Source organism: Ambystoma mexicanum, chromosome 6p (genome assembly GCF_040938575.1).
Source record: "Ambystoma mexicanum isolate Mex_15411 chromosome 6p, UKY_AmexF1_1, whole genome shotgun sequence".
Classification (NCBI taxonomy): Eukaryota; Metazoa; Chordata; class Amphibia; order Caudata; family Ambystomatidae; genus Ambystoma; species Ambystoma mexicanum.
The window spans coordinates 649924823-649942723 of NC_090935.1; the positions used below are offsets into that span (position 1 = coordinate 649924823).

The window sequence follows — 17901 nt, forward strand, 5'->3', positions numbered from 1 at the left end:
CTATCTTTGCATGCTTTTTGGATTTACCAGTGTCAGCTTCGTTTGCCTACTTCCAGGATTAAATTGCTGGTGTTGTGAGATATTAACAACACTGACCGACTCTCCTCCTGTTCCCATCATGCTTTTGGATTACTCTTGGTGGTTCAGCATTTCATATTGGTAAGGTGACTGCACATGACTTGATTCTCCCCTGCTACAGCTTAACTTTGTGGTCATCTTTGTGAGTCTCCCCCCTGTATCCCTTGCCATCTAGGAAGCTGTTTGTTAGATAGTCAGTTGGCGTTTCACTCTCCCAGATGGTGTCCACCCCTTGTTGGGGAAAGGCCTCCTTTTGGATCCCAACCGTTCCCTGGTCTATTAGTATGCATCATTGTGTGACTTGTCGGGACCTGCAAAGTTTAGCTTTTCTCACATGCTAATTCTGGCAGGGCAGGCTATTCTGGTCTATGACACAGGCTAACTTAGGGAGGAATACTTGTTTGGTCTAGGGTATGATAAACCCCTATCCAAGGTATTGTTCGCTTGTAGGGGTGTTAAGCAATAAGGGAGGGGGCTCTGTGCTTATGCCTTTGTTTGGTTACTGTGTTTTCTCCTACAGCCTGGGGGAGAGCAGCAGCATGCCTTCCACCTTTCACTTGATCCTCCCACCACAGTGTGCAGTTGACTATCTTGTGCTTCCAGATGAAGAATTGCAATCTAGTCTAAATTAAAGCAGACTATTTGCAAGTTTGGCACCAGGCCACAGTGTCTACTTTGACTAAATCTGGTTACGTCTTAGAGGAGGAACAGCGAGGTGAGGGGGTCCATAAAAAATGCTTTAAGAGAAATCATTTGGTAGGTGAGCCGAGTGACAGCGATGGCAAGTGGATGAAAAAGGCATCCCAGTGAGCACCTGCAAAAAGGCGGAGAATGGGGATAGGCTCCAGACACAGCAAAATAAGTGCTAATGGGAAATGTTCTAGGAGGTGAACTATAGAGGGTCTTCTGTCAAAGGGTGCACATTCAGAGTGACTATTCATATGCTATCGTATAGAGTGGCAGTAGTAAAATAGAGGTTATTTGCTGCACTAAGTCTGAGGAAAACAGCCACAAAAAACTGTTTTTTAGGGGTGCGAATAGATGCTTCAAAGTAGCTCCTGTAGAGAGGGGGAGAAAGAAAATATGCAGCCAAAGCAGGAGAGAATGGGAATTGCCGCTTCTGTGGTATTCATGGCGTGCAGGAAACATTAAAACATCTTTTTTCTGTTCTGCCCACAATTTGAAGCCCAAAGAATTCAAATGTTTGGCCCCTACAGTCAGAATACATCTATAGTTTCTCGAAATTTCACCTGGATGAGATGCATGTGGGGCCTCAGTAACAGCATAATATTCTCTACCGTTCGTTTGGCGCGGTATATTGAGGAGCACTTGTCTTACTACTCTGGACTGGTTCATACTGTAATGCACCATTCATTCTTCAGTGTGATCTGTTCGCAGTAGTTCATCTTATCCTCATAGTGACTATCACACTATCCCGATGGTAAACATACCAGGCTGACGTGTATGTGTCGTGGCGAGTGTTCTTCTAACTGAAAAATACGTACTTGTTATGAGTGCACTTCACACGGGATACGAGCTTTTTTGAATTCCACGACCTATGATAAGAGCTTATATCCTGAAAACTGAAAAATGTGTATCGTTAAGATAAGAAGTGCTGAATTTGATAGTTTGGTTTTACCATGTACAGCTTTTCGTGTTTTACATCTGGAGGTTTTGTTGGCTGTACTTTCTTATTTATATGTGAAATGCCTTCATTTTTGTATGCCAAATTTCATGTATGTCATTTTTCTTTCTTTGCTCATATGTTCTTGTGGTTTTGGTTTTTTAGCCTTGGTATGTTTTGTATGATGGTTTGTATATATATGTTAAGGTACATGTGTACCAAACACAAATAAAAAAGAAAATGTAAATCGGAAAAAAAAGCAGGAGACAATTGTATTTGTAGAAGAAAGATAGAGACCACGTCTTGTGTTTTAATGGTTTGCAGCTGGGAGTTAGCAAGGTTTATAAGTATTTTGTTATGTTTCCAGGCTGGTTGCACTACAGGGTGCTTAGGAGGCTGAAGACATAGCACTGCATTTAAGATTGAACTATTTAAAAAATGGGGCAACTGCCAGAGGCAAAGGAGGAAAGGGTCAAGTGTGTTTGGGGTTTGTTCTGGGTGTGGTGACAGAATTGGTTGTGATGTTGGAAGGCTGGGGAGTCCGATGTGGAGATGTTGAGCAGGGAGGACAAATGGTCTGACTCAGAAAGGATGACGCGCATAAAATTGCGTGGAGTGGATGACCGGGTCCTTTGCCATAGAGTCCTCTGGTGGAATACGGTCAATGCAGCACCCTTCCCGGAAATGGAGAAGGTATACAGAAGATCCTGATATCAAAGGAGATAATGGTGCTGATAACTTCATTATGGAGACCACAGATGACCTCCATAGTTTGTTGGACTGACTGTTGCAAGAGACAATATAACGTTGAACTTGTGCAGAAGCAAAGAGGAAGGTCTTGAGATGGTTCTCCTCATGTTTCAGAGAGGCAGGCAGGCAGGCTGTTCCAGAGGGAGGCCCCAGCTGAAGAAAGAGATTGACCACCCACTCGTTGCTTGGAGAAGCGACTGACCCAGAGGGAAATTTACAAAAACAGAGTTGGAGGTATCGACAACCCAGGCCCCAGAAGGCCTTGTGGACAATGCAGAGGGTCTGGAACCTAATCCTTGTAGCCACTGGGAGCCAATGCAGAGGTTTCTATGCTGGAGAGATAAGATTCCTGGGTTTGAGGCCAAGGACAAGGCTCACAGTCCTGTTCTGGATGAGTTGCAGAGGGCGGAGAGTAGAAGCAGGCAGATTTAGAAAGAAGCTGTTGCAGTAGTCAATCCTAGAGCGAACCAGAGCACTGGACACAGTGAGCTTCTGGGGCAAGAGGAGGAAAGGAAGAATACCTCTGAGGAGGTGCAGTTGGTAGTTTTATGTCAGAGATGTGAGGAGAAAAGAAGAGTGTGGAGTCGAAGATGACCCCGAGGTTCTGAGTCTCACAGGAGGGAGCAGGAAGAGGGCCAAGGGATTCCGGCCAGAGAGTGACAGGAAAGGAGGGCGCAGGTGTGCTGATGAGGAGAATCTCAGTCTTACTGGCATTAAGGCAGAGATTGTTGGCGGCACACTACTCCTGGATAGCAGACAGACAGTCGGAGATGAGAGAGGGGGAAGAGGTGGCAGACGGGACCCTGAAAATGAACTGAGTGTCATCTGCATAGCACTGAAAGATGGAGCAGAGAGCAGCAATGCTAGGGCCTGATCGGTGATACCCAGGTTATCACGGAGATGATTGAGCAGGATGGCATGGTTGACCGTGTCAAAGGCTGAAGAGAGATCGGGTAAGCTGAAGACAAAGGAGAGATTAGAATCAAGGTTAGAGAGCAGGGCTTCACGGATGTTCAGGAGAGCAGTTTCCATGCTTCTGGCTGCTCTGAAGCCAGACTGATGGTAATGGAGACAACCAACAGATTCAGTGTGAAGATTAAGCTGGGAGATGGCCAGCTTTTCCAGGTGTTTTCCCAGGAAAGGAGTGATGGAGATCGGCGATAGCTAGCCAGGCAGTGGTCGGCTGAGGTTTTCTTGAGAAGAGGGTGCACAAGAGAGTGCTTCATGGGGAAGGGAAGGCTCCCGCGGAGAAGGAGTGGCTGCAGAAGTCAGCCAGGGCAGAAGCGAGGGTCTAAATGTGGTCTTTGATGGTTTTGGAAGAACAGTTAAGAACCTGTTTTGACGAGAATTTCATAGATCAGATTTGTCTTGAAACCTTGTCAGGGGAGAACAGAGGAAAGGAAGTGAAAGAGGGAGGAGAGGTGCCCACAGGGGGACCAGATGTAGAGGAGAGAGTAGAGGAGGCAGGAGGAGGGGACAAGGGGGTGGACAGGATGTCCTTGGTTTTAGAGATGAAGGAACAAGTTACTTACCTGTAACTGTTGTTCTCCAGCATGGGTCTGGCATGGATTCACAGGCTCATGAATATTCCCCGTCGTCAGGCTGGGAATCCTCGGTAAAGAAAAAACCAGTATCAGTTTCGTTTCTGATATGTCTTTCGTAGTAGTAACCAATCACTGGTCTCTGCGTCATACTGACCACAGCCAATGACTGCCCTCTACCTAAGCCCCGCCTCTGGCAGCCATCTTCAGATTTGGAAGCACGTGAAGTGGCAGTATGACCAAGTGAAGAGCCGCAGAGGGGTAGGCGGGAGGGTTCGCATGTGAATCCATGCCAGACCCATGCTGGAGAACAACAGTTACAGGTAAGTAACTTGTTCCTTCTCCAGCATGGGGTCTGGCATGGATTCACATGCTCATGAATAAAGAATACATAGCAGTACACACATGCACAACCACGGGAGGTGGCAAAGGCTCAACATTAAGCATTACATCAAACTCAACATTAAGCAATCTTACCTCCTCACCAGGCTCACCTCAGGCGAACAGGTTGCGCAGCACTGCTTGGCCGACCCTGGACCCCTCCCTGGAATCCCCATCGACGCAGTAGAATTTCGTGAAGGTGTGCGTCGACCTCCACGTAGCAGCCCTGCATATGTCCAGCAGGGGCACACCAGATAGGAACGCCGTGGTAGCTGCGATCGCTCTGGTGGAATGGGCTCTCGGACGGCCAGGCAGCGGTCGGTTTGCCAACCCATGACAGTACATGATACAGCCGGAGAGCCATCTGGAAATGGAAGCCTTCGAGAGAGCCTTCCCCTGATTGACAGGTACAAAGTTCACAAAGAGTTGTGACGTCTTCCGAAAACACTTCGTGCGGTCCACGTAGAACTTCAGCGCTCTAGCCACATCAAGCGAGTGCAACGTCCTCTCAGCCGGCGACGAAGGCGACGGGAAAAACACAGGCAACACCAAGGGTTCGTTGAGGTGGAAGTCCGACGGCACATTGGGCATGAAGGAGGGGTGCGTCCTGAGCACCACCCTCGTGTTGTGAAAAGTCAAGTATGGTGGCTTGCAAGATAGGGCCTGGATCTCTCCCACTCGTCGTGCGGAGGTGATGGCCACAAGAAACGCTGTTTTCCACGACAGGAACTTCAACGGGGCCGAGTGCAGAGGCTCGAACGGAGGTCCCATGAGCTTGGTCAGCACCACGTTGAGCTCCCACGCCGGGGCCGGAGCCTTCACCGGCGGGAACGATCTGAACAGTCCCTTCATGAACTCTTTCACCAGCCGATGAGACCACAAGGACGTCCGCCCCGTGGTTCTGGTGTATCGGGAGATCGCAGCAAGATGAATCTTGATGGACGCGTGTGCCAGTCCAGCCTTGGCCAGCGTCAACAGGTATGGCAGTACTTGGGGAGCCGTAATCCTTAGAGGGTTAATCTTCTGTGCGTGGCACCAGACAGAGAACCTCTTCCATTTGTGTCCGTAGCATTTAAGAGTCGAGGACGCCCTGGCCTTTGCAAGAACCTCTCTGCAGTCGGCCGGTATGTCGTATCCTCCAAAATTTAGCGCTGCAGGAGCCAGGCCTGCAAGTTCAGCGACTTCGGGTCGTGGTGGAGGATGGCGCCTCCTTCCCTGGAGAGCAGATCCGCGTCCACTGGCAGCTTGATTGACGGGGACGCTGACATGTCCAGAACGTCCGGGAACCATATCTGCCTCGGCCACGCAGGTGCGACGAGGATCATCCTGCACCGTGACCTCTTGAGCTGGTTGATAAGCCGGATCAGCAGTGGCAGTGGAGGGAACGCGTATAGGAACAGGCCTTCCCAGGGGAACGAGAAAGCATCGCCCATGCTCCTCGGCTGGGGAAACCTGCTGGCGAACCTCCGGCACTTGGAGTTCGTCGCTGTCGCAAACAGGTCAATCTGGGGTGTGCCCCACCGTCGGAAGAGGCGATCCACTAGATCCTGCCGTAGTTCCCACTCGTGGCACGAGCGCAGCTCCCTGCTGAGTGAGTCGGCGATGGTGTTTTTTATCCCTGCCAGATGAAACGGCACCAGAAACATCCTTTGGGCGACGGCCCAATGCCACAGGTCCTGCGCCTCCTTGGACAGTGCTGGGGACCTGGTTCCGCCCCGTTTCCTGATGTAAAACATGGTGGTGGTGTTGTCGGTGAAGATCCTCACCACCTTGCCCTTGAGGGACGGAAGGAAGGACCTGAGGGCCCAAAACACTGCACGGAGCTCCAGGACGTTGATATGGAGGGACTTCTCCGTCGGGAGCCAAAGGCCTCTCGTGTGCAGATTTTCGGTGTGCGCTCCCCACCCTTCCAGGGAGGCATCCGTGGTCACTGTCTCCTGGTGGCCTGGGGTCTGGAAGTCCATGCCCGCCGTCAGATGCGCGCGGGTGCCCCACCACCGGATCGCTCGTCGGAAACTCTCGTCGAGTGTGATCCTCTCCTCGAAGTCGCCCGTCGTTTGGATCCAGCGCGCGTCCAGGAACTCCTGCAACGGGCGCATCCGGAGCCTGCACATGGGAATGAGGTAGATGCAAGAAGACATCATTCAGAGGAGGGACTTGATGGACCTCACCTTGGCGGCGTCGGCAACCAACATCCGCTGTACCTTGCCCAGGATGGCCCTGGTCCTTTCCTCCGACGGGGAGGCCAGAAGGGACACCGTGTCGAGCTTCGCTGCAGTGCGTTCTGCGCGGGTACCAGGTGGGACTTGGCGTAGTTCACGGAGAATCCCAGGTCCGTGAGAAGTTGGACGGTCCTTGCCGTGTGCTCCACGGCGAGCTCCCTCGTCTTGGCTCGGATGAGCCAGTCGTCCAGGTAGGGGTAGACGTGGATCCCCTCTCGGCGCAGCTGCGCCGCCACTGGTGCAAGGCACTTGGTGAATACCCTGGGTGCCGACCGTAGACCGAAGGGAAGGGCTCTGAACTGATAGTGACGCCCTTGGACCACGAACCTGAGAAATTTTCGGTGCCCCTTTAGGATGGGAATATGGAAGTAGGCATCCTCCAAATCCAACGACGACAGGAAGTCGCCCTCCTCCAGCTGACCCAGGACGTGCTGGAGGGTGACCATCCGGAACTTCTGTGCCTTGATGAACTTGTTCAGCCGTCGTAGGTCTAGGATGGGGCGCCATCCTCCCGTCTTCTTCTTCACGAGGAAGTATCTTGAGTAAACTCCGGAGCCCCGAAGCCTCTTTGGGACGAGTTCGATGGCGCCCTTCCTGAGCATCGCCTTTACCTCCCCGAGAAGCTGAGGGACGTGAAGCTCTTTCCTGGCCACAGGGGGGACGCGCGGGCACCTTCTTTGAAACTCGAGCGCGTGGCCCTGGGCTAGGGCGTCCAGCACCCAACGGTCGGTGGAGATGGACTCCCACACGCTGACGAAGCTCGCCAGCCGGCCTCCCACCGGGGTGCTTCGGTGGGGGCCCGACCCCACGGCCGGTTCAATCCTGCTTAGATGAGACTTTGCCGCCTTGACCTCCTTGGCGACAACGGCGGGGTCCGTCTGACTTGCCTCGTCCCCTGTAAGCTTCCTGCGACGACGAACGGGCCGCTTGACGGTAGGTGGAAAATCCGCCGCCGGAACCTTTGGAGGCGCCCTTGCCTCCGCCGCTCCGAAAGGGCGGCCGCCGTTGCTGGAGAACCCCGAGCGCCCGGGCCGTCTCTGTGTACGCTTTAATGGCTTGAAGGGAATCGTCCACTGCTTTCCCAAACAGGTTGTTCCCATTGAACGGCATGTCCAGGACTCTGGTCTGTACGTCTTGACGAAAGTCAGTAGCCTTGAGCCATCCACGCCGCTTAAGGCACACGCCGTTGCCCAACTGGCGAAATCCAGTGTCGGAGATGTCCGTCGCAATCGTGATGGCGTGGTCCGACGCCATCTCACGTTCCTGCAAGATCTCCAGGGCATTCGCCCTCTTGTCGTCCGGTAGGAAGTCCAGCAGGGGAGCCAGTTTGTACCACAGCTCCCTGTCGTAGCGGGCTACGATAGCCAAGGCGTTAGCCGCCTTAATCGTCGTCGCTGCAGACGAGATGACCCTGCGCCCCATCGTGTCCAATTTCTTTCCCTCGCCGTCCGGCGGGGAAGTCGACGTGGAGGCCGCACCCCCCCCGCTTTCTTCCTGGCCGCCGCGGAGACGACGGAGTCCGGGGTAGGCTGTGCCCGGAGGCACAACGGGGCCGCGTCCGGGACCCAGTACTTCTTCTCGTACCGGTCTCTTCTAGCCGGCGTCGTGGATGGGTTCTTGAGGAGGGCTAGGCCCTCATCCCAAATATCATCCAGTAGAGGTACCGCGAGGACCGTCTTCCTCTTGGCCTCACGCCGCTGATAAAGGAAACCTTCCTTCTTCTTCTCCTCCGGGCAGAGCTGGAAGAGCTTGGATGCCCTGGCGATCATGGAGTGAAAAGATCCAATCTCGTCGGGCGGGGAAGCCCGGGTGGGAGGAGACGACAGCAGATCCTCGTCGTACACCTCGTCGTCCGTACCCGTTGCGGCCGCGTCAGTCCCCGTATCATCCCCTCGAGACGTGGACGGGGAGGAGGACTGAACGGGGCGCGACGGCAGAAAAGGAGGTGGAGGGTGACTCCTTCTTTTCTTAGGAGGGGGGCTGCCCGAAGGGCCTGGTTCCGGGTCCCCCGACGGGAGTGGTTCCTCCACTGGTAACGGCAGTCTCGTCCTTATCTCTGAGCATAAGGACTGTATAGCCAACAAAATGGCCGCCGAGTTGTCTTGCGGCACTGGCAGAGGGGAATCCGACGGGCGGTCAGGGGCCCCGTCGGTACCCTCGACAATGTCGTTGTCTCCTGCGTCGGGATCCCTCCCGACGGGCTGGTCTTCTTCCACGCCAACGCCGTGGCTTAAGACCTCGATCAGTTCTTCCTCAGAGGTTGAGGCCGAATCCACGACAACCTCCTGCCCCCCATTTTTCTTCTCCGTCGGAGGTTTCACGGGGGTCCTGTCGATGGGCATAAAAGAGGACTCCCTCCGCGGTGGCAGGGAGACTCTGAGCCCCGAGGTCGCCACCACTGGTGTAGCCTCCACAGGCTGAGCCAGGGCCGCCGCGACTGTCTCGATAGAGGCCTTGGCCGGATGGATTAGGTGCGCTCACCGCCTTCTCCTTGAGGGGGGGACACTGCCTCGCTCCCCCTCCGCCTTCGAGCTCGACCGGGGCCTCTCCAGGAGCTTCGCCGGGTGCTCGGCCTTCCTCTTACCCGACCCAGAGCGTTGGCTCGTGGTTGATGGTGCCGGGGAGGGTGCGCCCTGCCTGGCGCCCGTAGAGCCCGACCGTTCGGCGCTCCCGGTGCCAGCGGACTCGCGGTGCTTGGCCTTATGTTGGACCCCCGTCGCCGGGGCGTCCTCAAAGGTCTTAGAAGACCGCTCGGATTTCTTCCTCTTCTTCTCGCAGGACGGGCTCTTCCCTTCCAGCCAGTTGGCGAGACGTTGATGGCGGTCCTTCATGGTCCGCTCCGACATGTTGCCGCAAAACGCACAGTCCTTCTCCACATGCGTCTTGTCCTCATGTAGGCAGTAAAGACAAAAGGAGTGTTTGTCTTCCTTAAAGACATTCTGCAGCTGGCATCCAGGGCATACCCTGAACAGCTTTCCGGGCGTCGAGCTTCCCTTCTCCTGGGCCATGACCGAGATGGGCCTGAGAAACTTCTGGAGTCCTCCAAAAGCGTAGCTTGACGAATCTTCACCCTTGAGGGGCGTGGACGAATCCGACACGGGTCCCCGTTGATCGGATGGAGAGTCGGTGGAGCTTGAGGCTCTTTTGACCGAAAAAAACGAAGTTTTTGAGAAAAAACGTGAAAAAATAGCACTAAGGCTCGAGAGCAATAGCACGAGGATCCCAACACATGAACGTGCGGTAAAAATCTGAAGATGGCTGCCAGAGGCGGGGCTTAGGTAGAGGGCAGTCATTGGCTGTGGTCAGTATGACGCAGAGACCAGTGATTGGTTACTACTACGAAAGACACATCAGAAACGAAACTGATACTGGTTTTTTCTTTACCAAGGATTCCCAGCCTGACGACGGGGAATATTCATGTGCCTGTGAATCCATGCCAGACCCCATGCTGGAGAAATGAGAAGCTAGGGCCATGCACAGGGACTGGGAGGGGACAGGAAAGGTAGAGACTGCAGCAGGATTGGCCAGCTCCTTGCAGATTTTGAAGAGTTCGGCCGGGTTGTTAGATGCCACAGGCTTGGATGTGGGCTCTCTTCTTAGTGCGGACAGAAAGCCGGTATTGCCTTTCGAGCAGGCAGCAGGCCAGTTTGTCAGAGGATGCACAAGAAACTAGCCATTTCCTCTCAGCCATCCTGCACTTGCGTCTAAGGGTGACAAGGTCAGAGTCATACCAGGAGTTGCACTTGGCCTTAGGCTTTAAGCAGATCCTTATGACAGGGGCAAGAACATCAAGAGTATCTGAGCTAGAAGAGTGGAGCATTGAAAGGGCTAAGTCAGGATGTGAGTCAGCCAGAGGAGGGGGAGAGAAAGTGGTGGCAAAATCCTCAACTGTGACACACTTCATGGGTCGGATGACCGAGAAGGTATGTGGCAGTGCTGGAGTTGGCTTGGCCTGAGGGGGAGAGAGGGAGATATGGGAGGAAAGGAGAAAGTGATAACTCCAGGAGAGAGGAGTGGTGAGGGGGTGTAGAGGGGGAGGGGAGGTCTGAGGAGATCAGAAAATCCAGAGTGTACCCTGCAGAGTGAGTTGGGTCAGAGGAGAGAATAGAAAGAGAGAGTCGCAGAGGTTGCGAAAGAGTCCAGAGGAAGGACAAGAAGCATCCAGGACTCTTTGATGCAACTATCAAACCAGCACAGCTTTATTGACATCACATTTATGAAAAATAAATAAAACTATCCAGGTCCCTTCACTCCCCTCAACTGCTTTTTTTGTAGGTTACTAAATTCCACCAATATCAAAATGGCAGCTACACTTTTTCTGTGCTTGTTGCCCAAGAATTACAGAAGATTCCATTCCACCTGCTGACATCTTAAAACTCTGCTCTTCTTCTAAGCTTTGTAGTCCTCCCCACACTCTCTCAGACAGGTGGACCTAGTCCCAAAAGATCTCCCAGTGAATGTGCACTCTAGAAGTTTTGACAAGATAACATCTCTTTTGCAGGGAGTTTTCCAAGAGGTTTACCTCACCAGACAATTAACGGTCTGAGGACAATAAGGGATGTGGAAAGTGTGCCAAGGACGCTAATGGAATGGGCAGATATTTAAAGACTAGCAGCCTGATCACAACCTCAGCGGTAACGCTAACGCTTTTAGCGCGGGGGCTATTAGCGCGACCGCCATAGCCCCCGGCGCTAATAGCGCGGGATCATGAGTTGGGCGGACTTGGAAGTCCCCATTCCCCATTGAGCCCATTCGGGAATGCCCCATTCCCCATTGGCCTCAATGGGGAAAATTCGCGCTCTTACCGCCGGCGGATTTCCCGCCGGTGGTAATAGCGCGAATTTTCGGCGGATTTCCCCCCAGCCAAGAGCTGAAATCCGGCGGTAATAGCGCTACTGCCGTATTTAAGGGTTACTGCCGAGGTCGTGATCAGGCCCTAGATCTAAAAACATTGACATGCAAGCCTATAATACTGTTGTGCTATGTGTTGTGTTGAAGGAGATCTGATGCGGGAGCTCTGGAGGTAGTGTGCAGAACCAGTCAACGAGAGGGTGTATATTTTCACTTGACAAGATAAAAAACGACATCAACCACATGTTGTTATCAGATTATGGATGAAAACAAACAACTGTGTGTGGTTTGATGTCTAAAAGAATATGAGAAATGAACTCAATGTCTCAGAAGTGGTAAGGAATCTGTGACAAAGTCCAGCGCTGGAGGCTGGGTGATGAGATTGGGGCGACCATGGGGTCCTAGTTGGCAACTCCAACTCTGTAGTGCAGGCCCTTGCAAGTGCTCCCCGGTTACCACCAACCGCAGATTGAACAATGCCTCCAAGTAACCCTAAAGATACCAGCGACCTTAGCATGGCAGATACTAGAGCTTCACAAGGGCTGGCATTCAATAGGTAGTACCCTAGGGGACAAGAAAGAGAACACCACTTGCCTGGAAGTCAGGGAAAGAAGATCCAGGGCCCAACTTGGTCCTTGGAGAACTTCATAGACTTTCTCCTATACTCTGGGCAGTGGAAGGAAAAGATCCCATGCCCATTTTATGTCATGAAGAAAGTACAACCCTGAGCTTGTATGGCTTAAAGACCCCTTGTGGCCCCAAGGACACCATGGTCAGCCAGTAGGAAGTTGCTGTTATCCAGTTTTCGAAGCAAGATTGTTCTGGTGAGAGAACAGACTCTGCTATAATGAGTCAGCATAATGTATCACATGTAACCAAATGACAACAAAGTCTGGATGCTTTGGGAAAAAAGAACCTGCTTGATGGACAATGTGAATTTTTGATTTCAAAGGCCTGTGGGTTCCCATAGCAATATAAACTTGACAGCGTGGTTAGATCGGAGGGGTAAAGGAGGAGAAGAACAGGCAGAAGCAAGGGGAAAAAGATAAGGAAGAGGGCAGTAAGCTAAAGGTGTGGTTGAGACGCAAGTGTTTGGGGAGACTATGGCTGGGTCTATGACCAATTCAGAAAAGTAAAGCCTGACAACCACAGTGCCCATCGTGATCTTTGCCAAAATCTACAGGAGTCTGACGACTAACCCACGTTTAGACAACACAGGGCCCAGGTGGTGGTGACAAATTTCTTTAAGAGAAAAGCAACATCTTGACATTATACAAGAGCAATTTAAACCACAAAAGACTGAGTGACGTTTTCCTGTCAGGAGGCAGAGACGAAGGGAGAAGTGGAAGAACTGAACAGAAACCCATAACGCCTTAGCGTCATCCACTGCCTACACGTCCAAGCTCATCTCCCCGAGTAGGCAATTCCACTCTCCAAGCAATTGCCTCATGCTCGCAAGAGCACTTATTTCCAACTCGGACTACTGTAACGTTCTACTAATGGGCACATCAGCAGTTAATCTGGCTAAACTCCAACACTTGCCGAATAAAGCCTTGCATGCTGCGCTGGGCCTACGATGATCAGACCATATTTCTGAAACCAGGCGGGAGGTCTATTGGGTGTACATTAAAGCATGTACCGACTTTTAAAAACTTTGACTATCGCCTAGTGGTGCATCTACAAAAAGGCACCCCTCTACCTCAAAAACAGCATTGCCCAGAAACACCCAGTGCGCTCGTTAAGATCCAGCTGCAGCATCTCACTGCTCATCCCTCATTTTAAAAACAAGAGGGCAAGAGGTATGAATTTTTGTGTTACTGCACACGTCCTGTAGAAATCACATACGGCCTCTGTCAGAAATGAGCACTCATACTCTACCTTTAAAAAGCTGGTAAAAACCTGTCTCTTTGACAAATATGACTAATGTTCATACCAAATGTACCTGCTATCTCCTAACTCTGTACCAAAGGCTGTGATACCTGTAGGTCTGGGCGTTGAATAAATGTAATACATAATATAAATAAAGTACCACTGTCCTATATAGCAAGCGTAATATGTTTACGTTTCTCAGTATAGGCTAATCTCTTCCTTTTTGTGGTGCTTATTGAAGACTTTTGAACCAAAGACCTTTGGCCTCATTACGAGTCTGACGGTAGCTGTGCCGGAAAGACCGGCAGGCTGCCGCCAGACCCGTAATACCATTCCGCCTCTGTGATTGCTGGAATCACTGGGGCATTACAACCTCGGTGACCCGGTAATTCTGGAGGCGGAATTCTGTAAATCCCCATTCACATGGAGTCCAAAGGACTCCATGGCGATGGGGACCATGGAAACACTGGTTCTGTCTTTGACAGAGCCGGTGTTTACATGTCCACCTGCAGGCGGGTGGTGTTACTCCCGCCAGGGCAGGAGTGAGACCTCCCGCCTGCAGGACTCGGAATCAGCCGGTCCGGAAACAACGGTGGCGGCGGATTTACCGCCACCGTTGTTTCCAGACCGACTGACTTGTAATGAGGCCCCTTGACTTGGAGTGGTTTGTTTATCCACTGGCTGTGACTCATCTCATTTAGAGATTACTTTTAATACACCTCACAGCCCTGTTTCGGCTTTACTACTCCCAGATGTGGTAAATTAGTTTTGGCAAAATAAGATCTTGATGGCTAGATCTTTGGCACTCCACTGTCTAGAGGAGCCATAGCATATTTCAAAGAGAGAGTGCAGCAGATGGAGTGACTGCAAGCATTTGAACTTGCATACTGTTAGCTACATACTTTGCCACAAAAGGCTAATTTTCCACAGCACGGCGGAAAGAAAAGCATCTTTTTTTGCTAAAATACATGGGTTGATATTATCCTGTCCAGGATTTGCGACACATTGTATTTTGTTTCCAGTCAATGGTTGGTGAGAAAAACTGATGTCCAGCTGAAGTATGGAATGCAACAGGTGCGGAGTGATGGTACATGGAAAAGAAACAGCTCAAAGGGGGCGAGACGAGAAGTGCAAAGTTCAAGTTCACAGAAGAAGGAAGAGAATGTGGAGGACAGGCTTTCCTTCAGTCTTGCTTTAGAACGTTTTGACTGAAAGTTTTGCAAAAGGTTCTGGTTACTGTGGCCAAAATAAAGATGGGAGAATTAATAATAATAGCCTTTCTGTTTTTAAATGTTATTGTGCTTTACTTCCTATCATGACGTGGGAAATCTGCATTTTCTCTGCACTCATGTGATATGAAATCGCAATCAATCAAACATTGAAACAATCAGGGTAGAATTCTGTATGAAAATAATAAGCGTCAACAAGCACAGTATTTTAAAAACACAATAATCAGCAATGCATGGAAACATATTCCGTTGTGGATTATAGGATAGACAGTCGTAGCCGTTCCAGATGGTCTCGATATAGCGGGGACTGTTTGATTCACACTTGATAAGGACCCTTCAGTTGGGAAGCCTTGCTTGCACCCTCTCACCCCCACCGCCCGGTACTCCCGTCAATTTAGAGACGACCATACGTCTTCAGAAGACTTGCTGCATGGTGGAAACAATCGGGTTCCTTTAAAAACACAGAAGAAATAAAATGTCTAAAGAAAACCCAGGCGAATACTGCAGTTACGAAAATGCAATCTGAACCAGACAAGAAAACTCAACAGCAGATTTGTATCTGGATTATTCAAATCATATCAAGAGGACAGCTTCAAAAACATGTCAAGATTTTGGTGTGAACATACAACAACATAACTGCTGTACAACGTCTGATATTCCAAACCTGTAAAGTAGAAATGTGGATCGGTCCAGTGGAACAGTACATTACAGACCTTTGCAACAAAACCGCTTTGGTTATTGAAGGTTTTCAAGCAGAATGTTCCGTGCTATTGTGATGGTGGGTTAGGGGAGTCCTGCTGGGTGCATCTGTGCAGATATTTCACAATACCTTTCGGTAGCCTTGGAGGCGAGGATGCACAAAAAAAACACCAGTTTCCCATAGCGGTTACCTTTATTCAGCCATAATGCAGACATAGCACTGTGTGATCGAAGTATGGTACTTGATGTTCCTGGCACCAACTGCGAAAATCCATGGTAGTGGGCTGCAAAACTGGGGCTCATAGTTAACAAATCGCACCGATAATGCTATCCTTGTGGCAAATAGTTTTACTGAAAAAAACATGGTTTTTCTTCTTTTGATTACGTTATGAGGTGCTTAGTTGAAAAAGCTTACTTTTAAAAATGACTTACTGCCAGAAAGGCATCCATGCTTGTGAACATGGACGAAAGTAAGGAGCTACATTTCTGCTCCCAACGCTTTAAGCTCTGGGCATCTCTAGCAACATATATTGCCCGAGCATGCAATAAAGTGGGATGGAGAAGCAGATTGTGAAGAAAATCTCACATGAGGACTGTCTGGTACCAGGACCAAAGGTTTCCACACCTACGGGACAGAGCTCTACCAAAGCACAACTGTTTGATACTGATGAACATGGCGTCCAATTAGTTACAATTTCCAACAGCAACTAGGAGCTCATCGTCAATTCCTTGCTTGTAAGTGTCATGATAGGTTAAAAGGCAGCTTTATCATCTGTGAAGCAACTGTGCTTGGCACTGCGGAAGGAAGCAGCAAAAGGTGGTTGGTCTCCAGAGCAGCTGACCTTTCAGGGCATGCCTAAACAGAAACACCTGTGGATCAAACCCAGCCCACGAGACAAAGTACCAAAAAAGAACTAGCTAGGAGGGCAACATCAGTTTTAGGAATACATGACTTTTGCTGGTCACCTGTTGGCAGGTTTAAGACATCCAAGATAGCCATCCTTTCTCAATGCATAGCTGTTTCCCACTTTTCTTCACTTGAGTAGGCTGCCAACACAAGCATTTTACTGTACCCAAAGTCCTTTATACTAATGCAAAAGGCACTCCTCTAACCCACATTCAGAACGCCCCAGAGATCTGCAGGGAACCCACAGAGCCGCTTTCTCCCATCCGGAGTAGTTGCAGCGTGCTTTACAGCTGTGACGTCTCTCAGGCGTGGCTATTCAGCCAGCAGTGTAGACTGGAGCGATTTGAACGTCCGAGTATTCATTTTCCTTTGATTTAATGAAATAGGGTGCTGTTTTCTCCGGTGAGGAGCCAGGCAGAGCATGTCATCCAACGAAAGAGCAGTTATCTGTCCCGAGGCCTGCAGCTTGGAGTATATGGCTTCGAATCGGGCATGGAGAGGGGGGTTATTCTTCACCTTCTCCGCCACCGCAGCAAGCTACAAAAATTAAACAAACACAGACCTTAATGATTCAACAAATACAAGGGCTAAAAGTAAAGCAAAAACGACTGCTAGTCTCCCTATTGGCCGACATGATTCTCACTAATTGGAATAACATGCTACTCTGTTGTAGTTTCGGTAGTTGTAATTGGCATTCAAGGAATTCTGCGGCCTGATTCCTTGTCACAAATCCTTTATCTCATTCTCCCAACCCTAAACGGCAACCATATCCTCCCATGTTGCAATGCCAGAAGAGCCAACCCAGAAACCATTGGAAACCAGTAGGAAACGTCCTTACCTTTCTCTCACTTTGTGATGCCATTTGGGGCCCCTTTAATAGGGTCCCTTTAATTGGGGTTGTGAGCGGTAAAAGGTACAATAGGCAGAACACAACAAACACGATAAAAGTAAAACTACCCCATGCCCACACAACAAATAAGGACTGCACACAAAACACTAGTGAAGAAACTATAAGTATGGTCAAAGTAAAGAGAGAAAGCATTTTCTTATATATATGGCAAGTTGGTGAAAAAAGATAGCACAATAAAACATCTTATTGAGTGTTCAGATAAATGCACAACAATTCTGCAACAGTGCAAAATAAACATAGACGTTATAAAAAAAGGAACACCTAAATAACCAGAATGCTTCATGAGTTTTATGCTAACCACAAGCTAAAATCCCTCTCAAAACAAATGGATCAGCGAGGTGTTCCCACTATATCAACATTCCTCACCACAAAAGCATTTTTAAAGCGTGCCATTCAACTTTGCTTAACAGCAACCTGCGGACGAAGCTAGAGACGAATATTTAAGCATAAAAATGGCAGTACGATTTAAATATGTAAAATGTTCCTTTATCTATTAAATATACTGCTTTAACTATATTAAAGAATGTCAGACGATTCTTGTATCCATTTACTCCAGATTCGATTTGTAGTGTCCGAGAAAATGCAGCTCAGCTACAAATAATGTGAACTATTTAAAACATTTATGAAGGAGCGAGAGGAGCCAATCACAAAGTATGCCTCCTGTTGGATTGCACATTTTTGTTTGTTAAAAAAACAAGGGGGGGGGGTCCTGGGAGTCCCTCTGTCGGACATTAGTCCCAGTTACGAGAGACTTACCCAGAGTCTTTAGCTCACTATCTTTCACAGAGGAGAAATAGCTAAAACATATCAGTCTTTGTCCTGCCCTGGGGCAGTCAAGCA

The 17901-nt window shown here is 50.0% G+C and overlaps 1 protein-coding gene across 4 annotated transcripts in view; it reads right to left on the bottom strand.

Annotated features, from left to right (window-relative positions):
* Nucleotides 1-15081: 15081 nt before the first annotated feature.
* The window catches only part of PTCD2 (pentatricopeptide repeat domain 2), a 298424-nt gene continuing 295604 nt past the window's right edge, over nucleotides 15082-17901 (bottom strand). For 2 of the 4 annotated variants that reach the window (XM_069627512.1, XM_069627515.1), the window contains one exon: nucleotides 15082-16688. In XM_069627512.1, coding sequence (XP_069483613.1) covers nucleotides 16464-16688 — 225 coding nt within the window. In that variant the 3' untranslated portion in view covers nucleotides 15082-16463. The remainder of the gene's footprint in view (nucleotides 16689-17901) is intronic. The other 2 variants (XM_069627514.1, XM_069627513.1) reach the window with 1 other exon arrangement.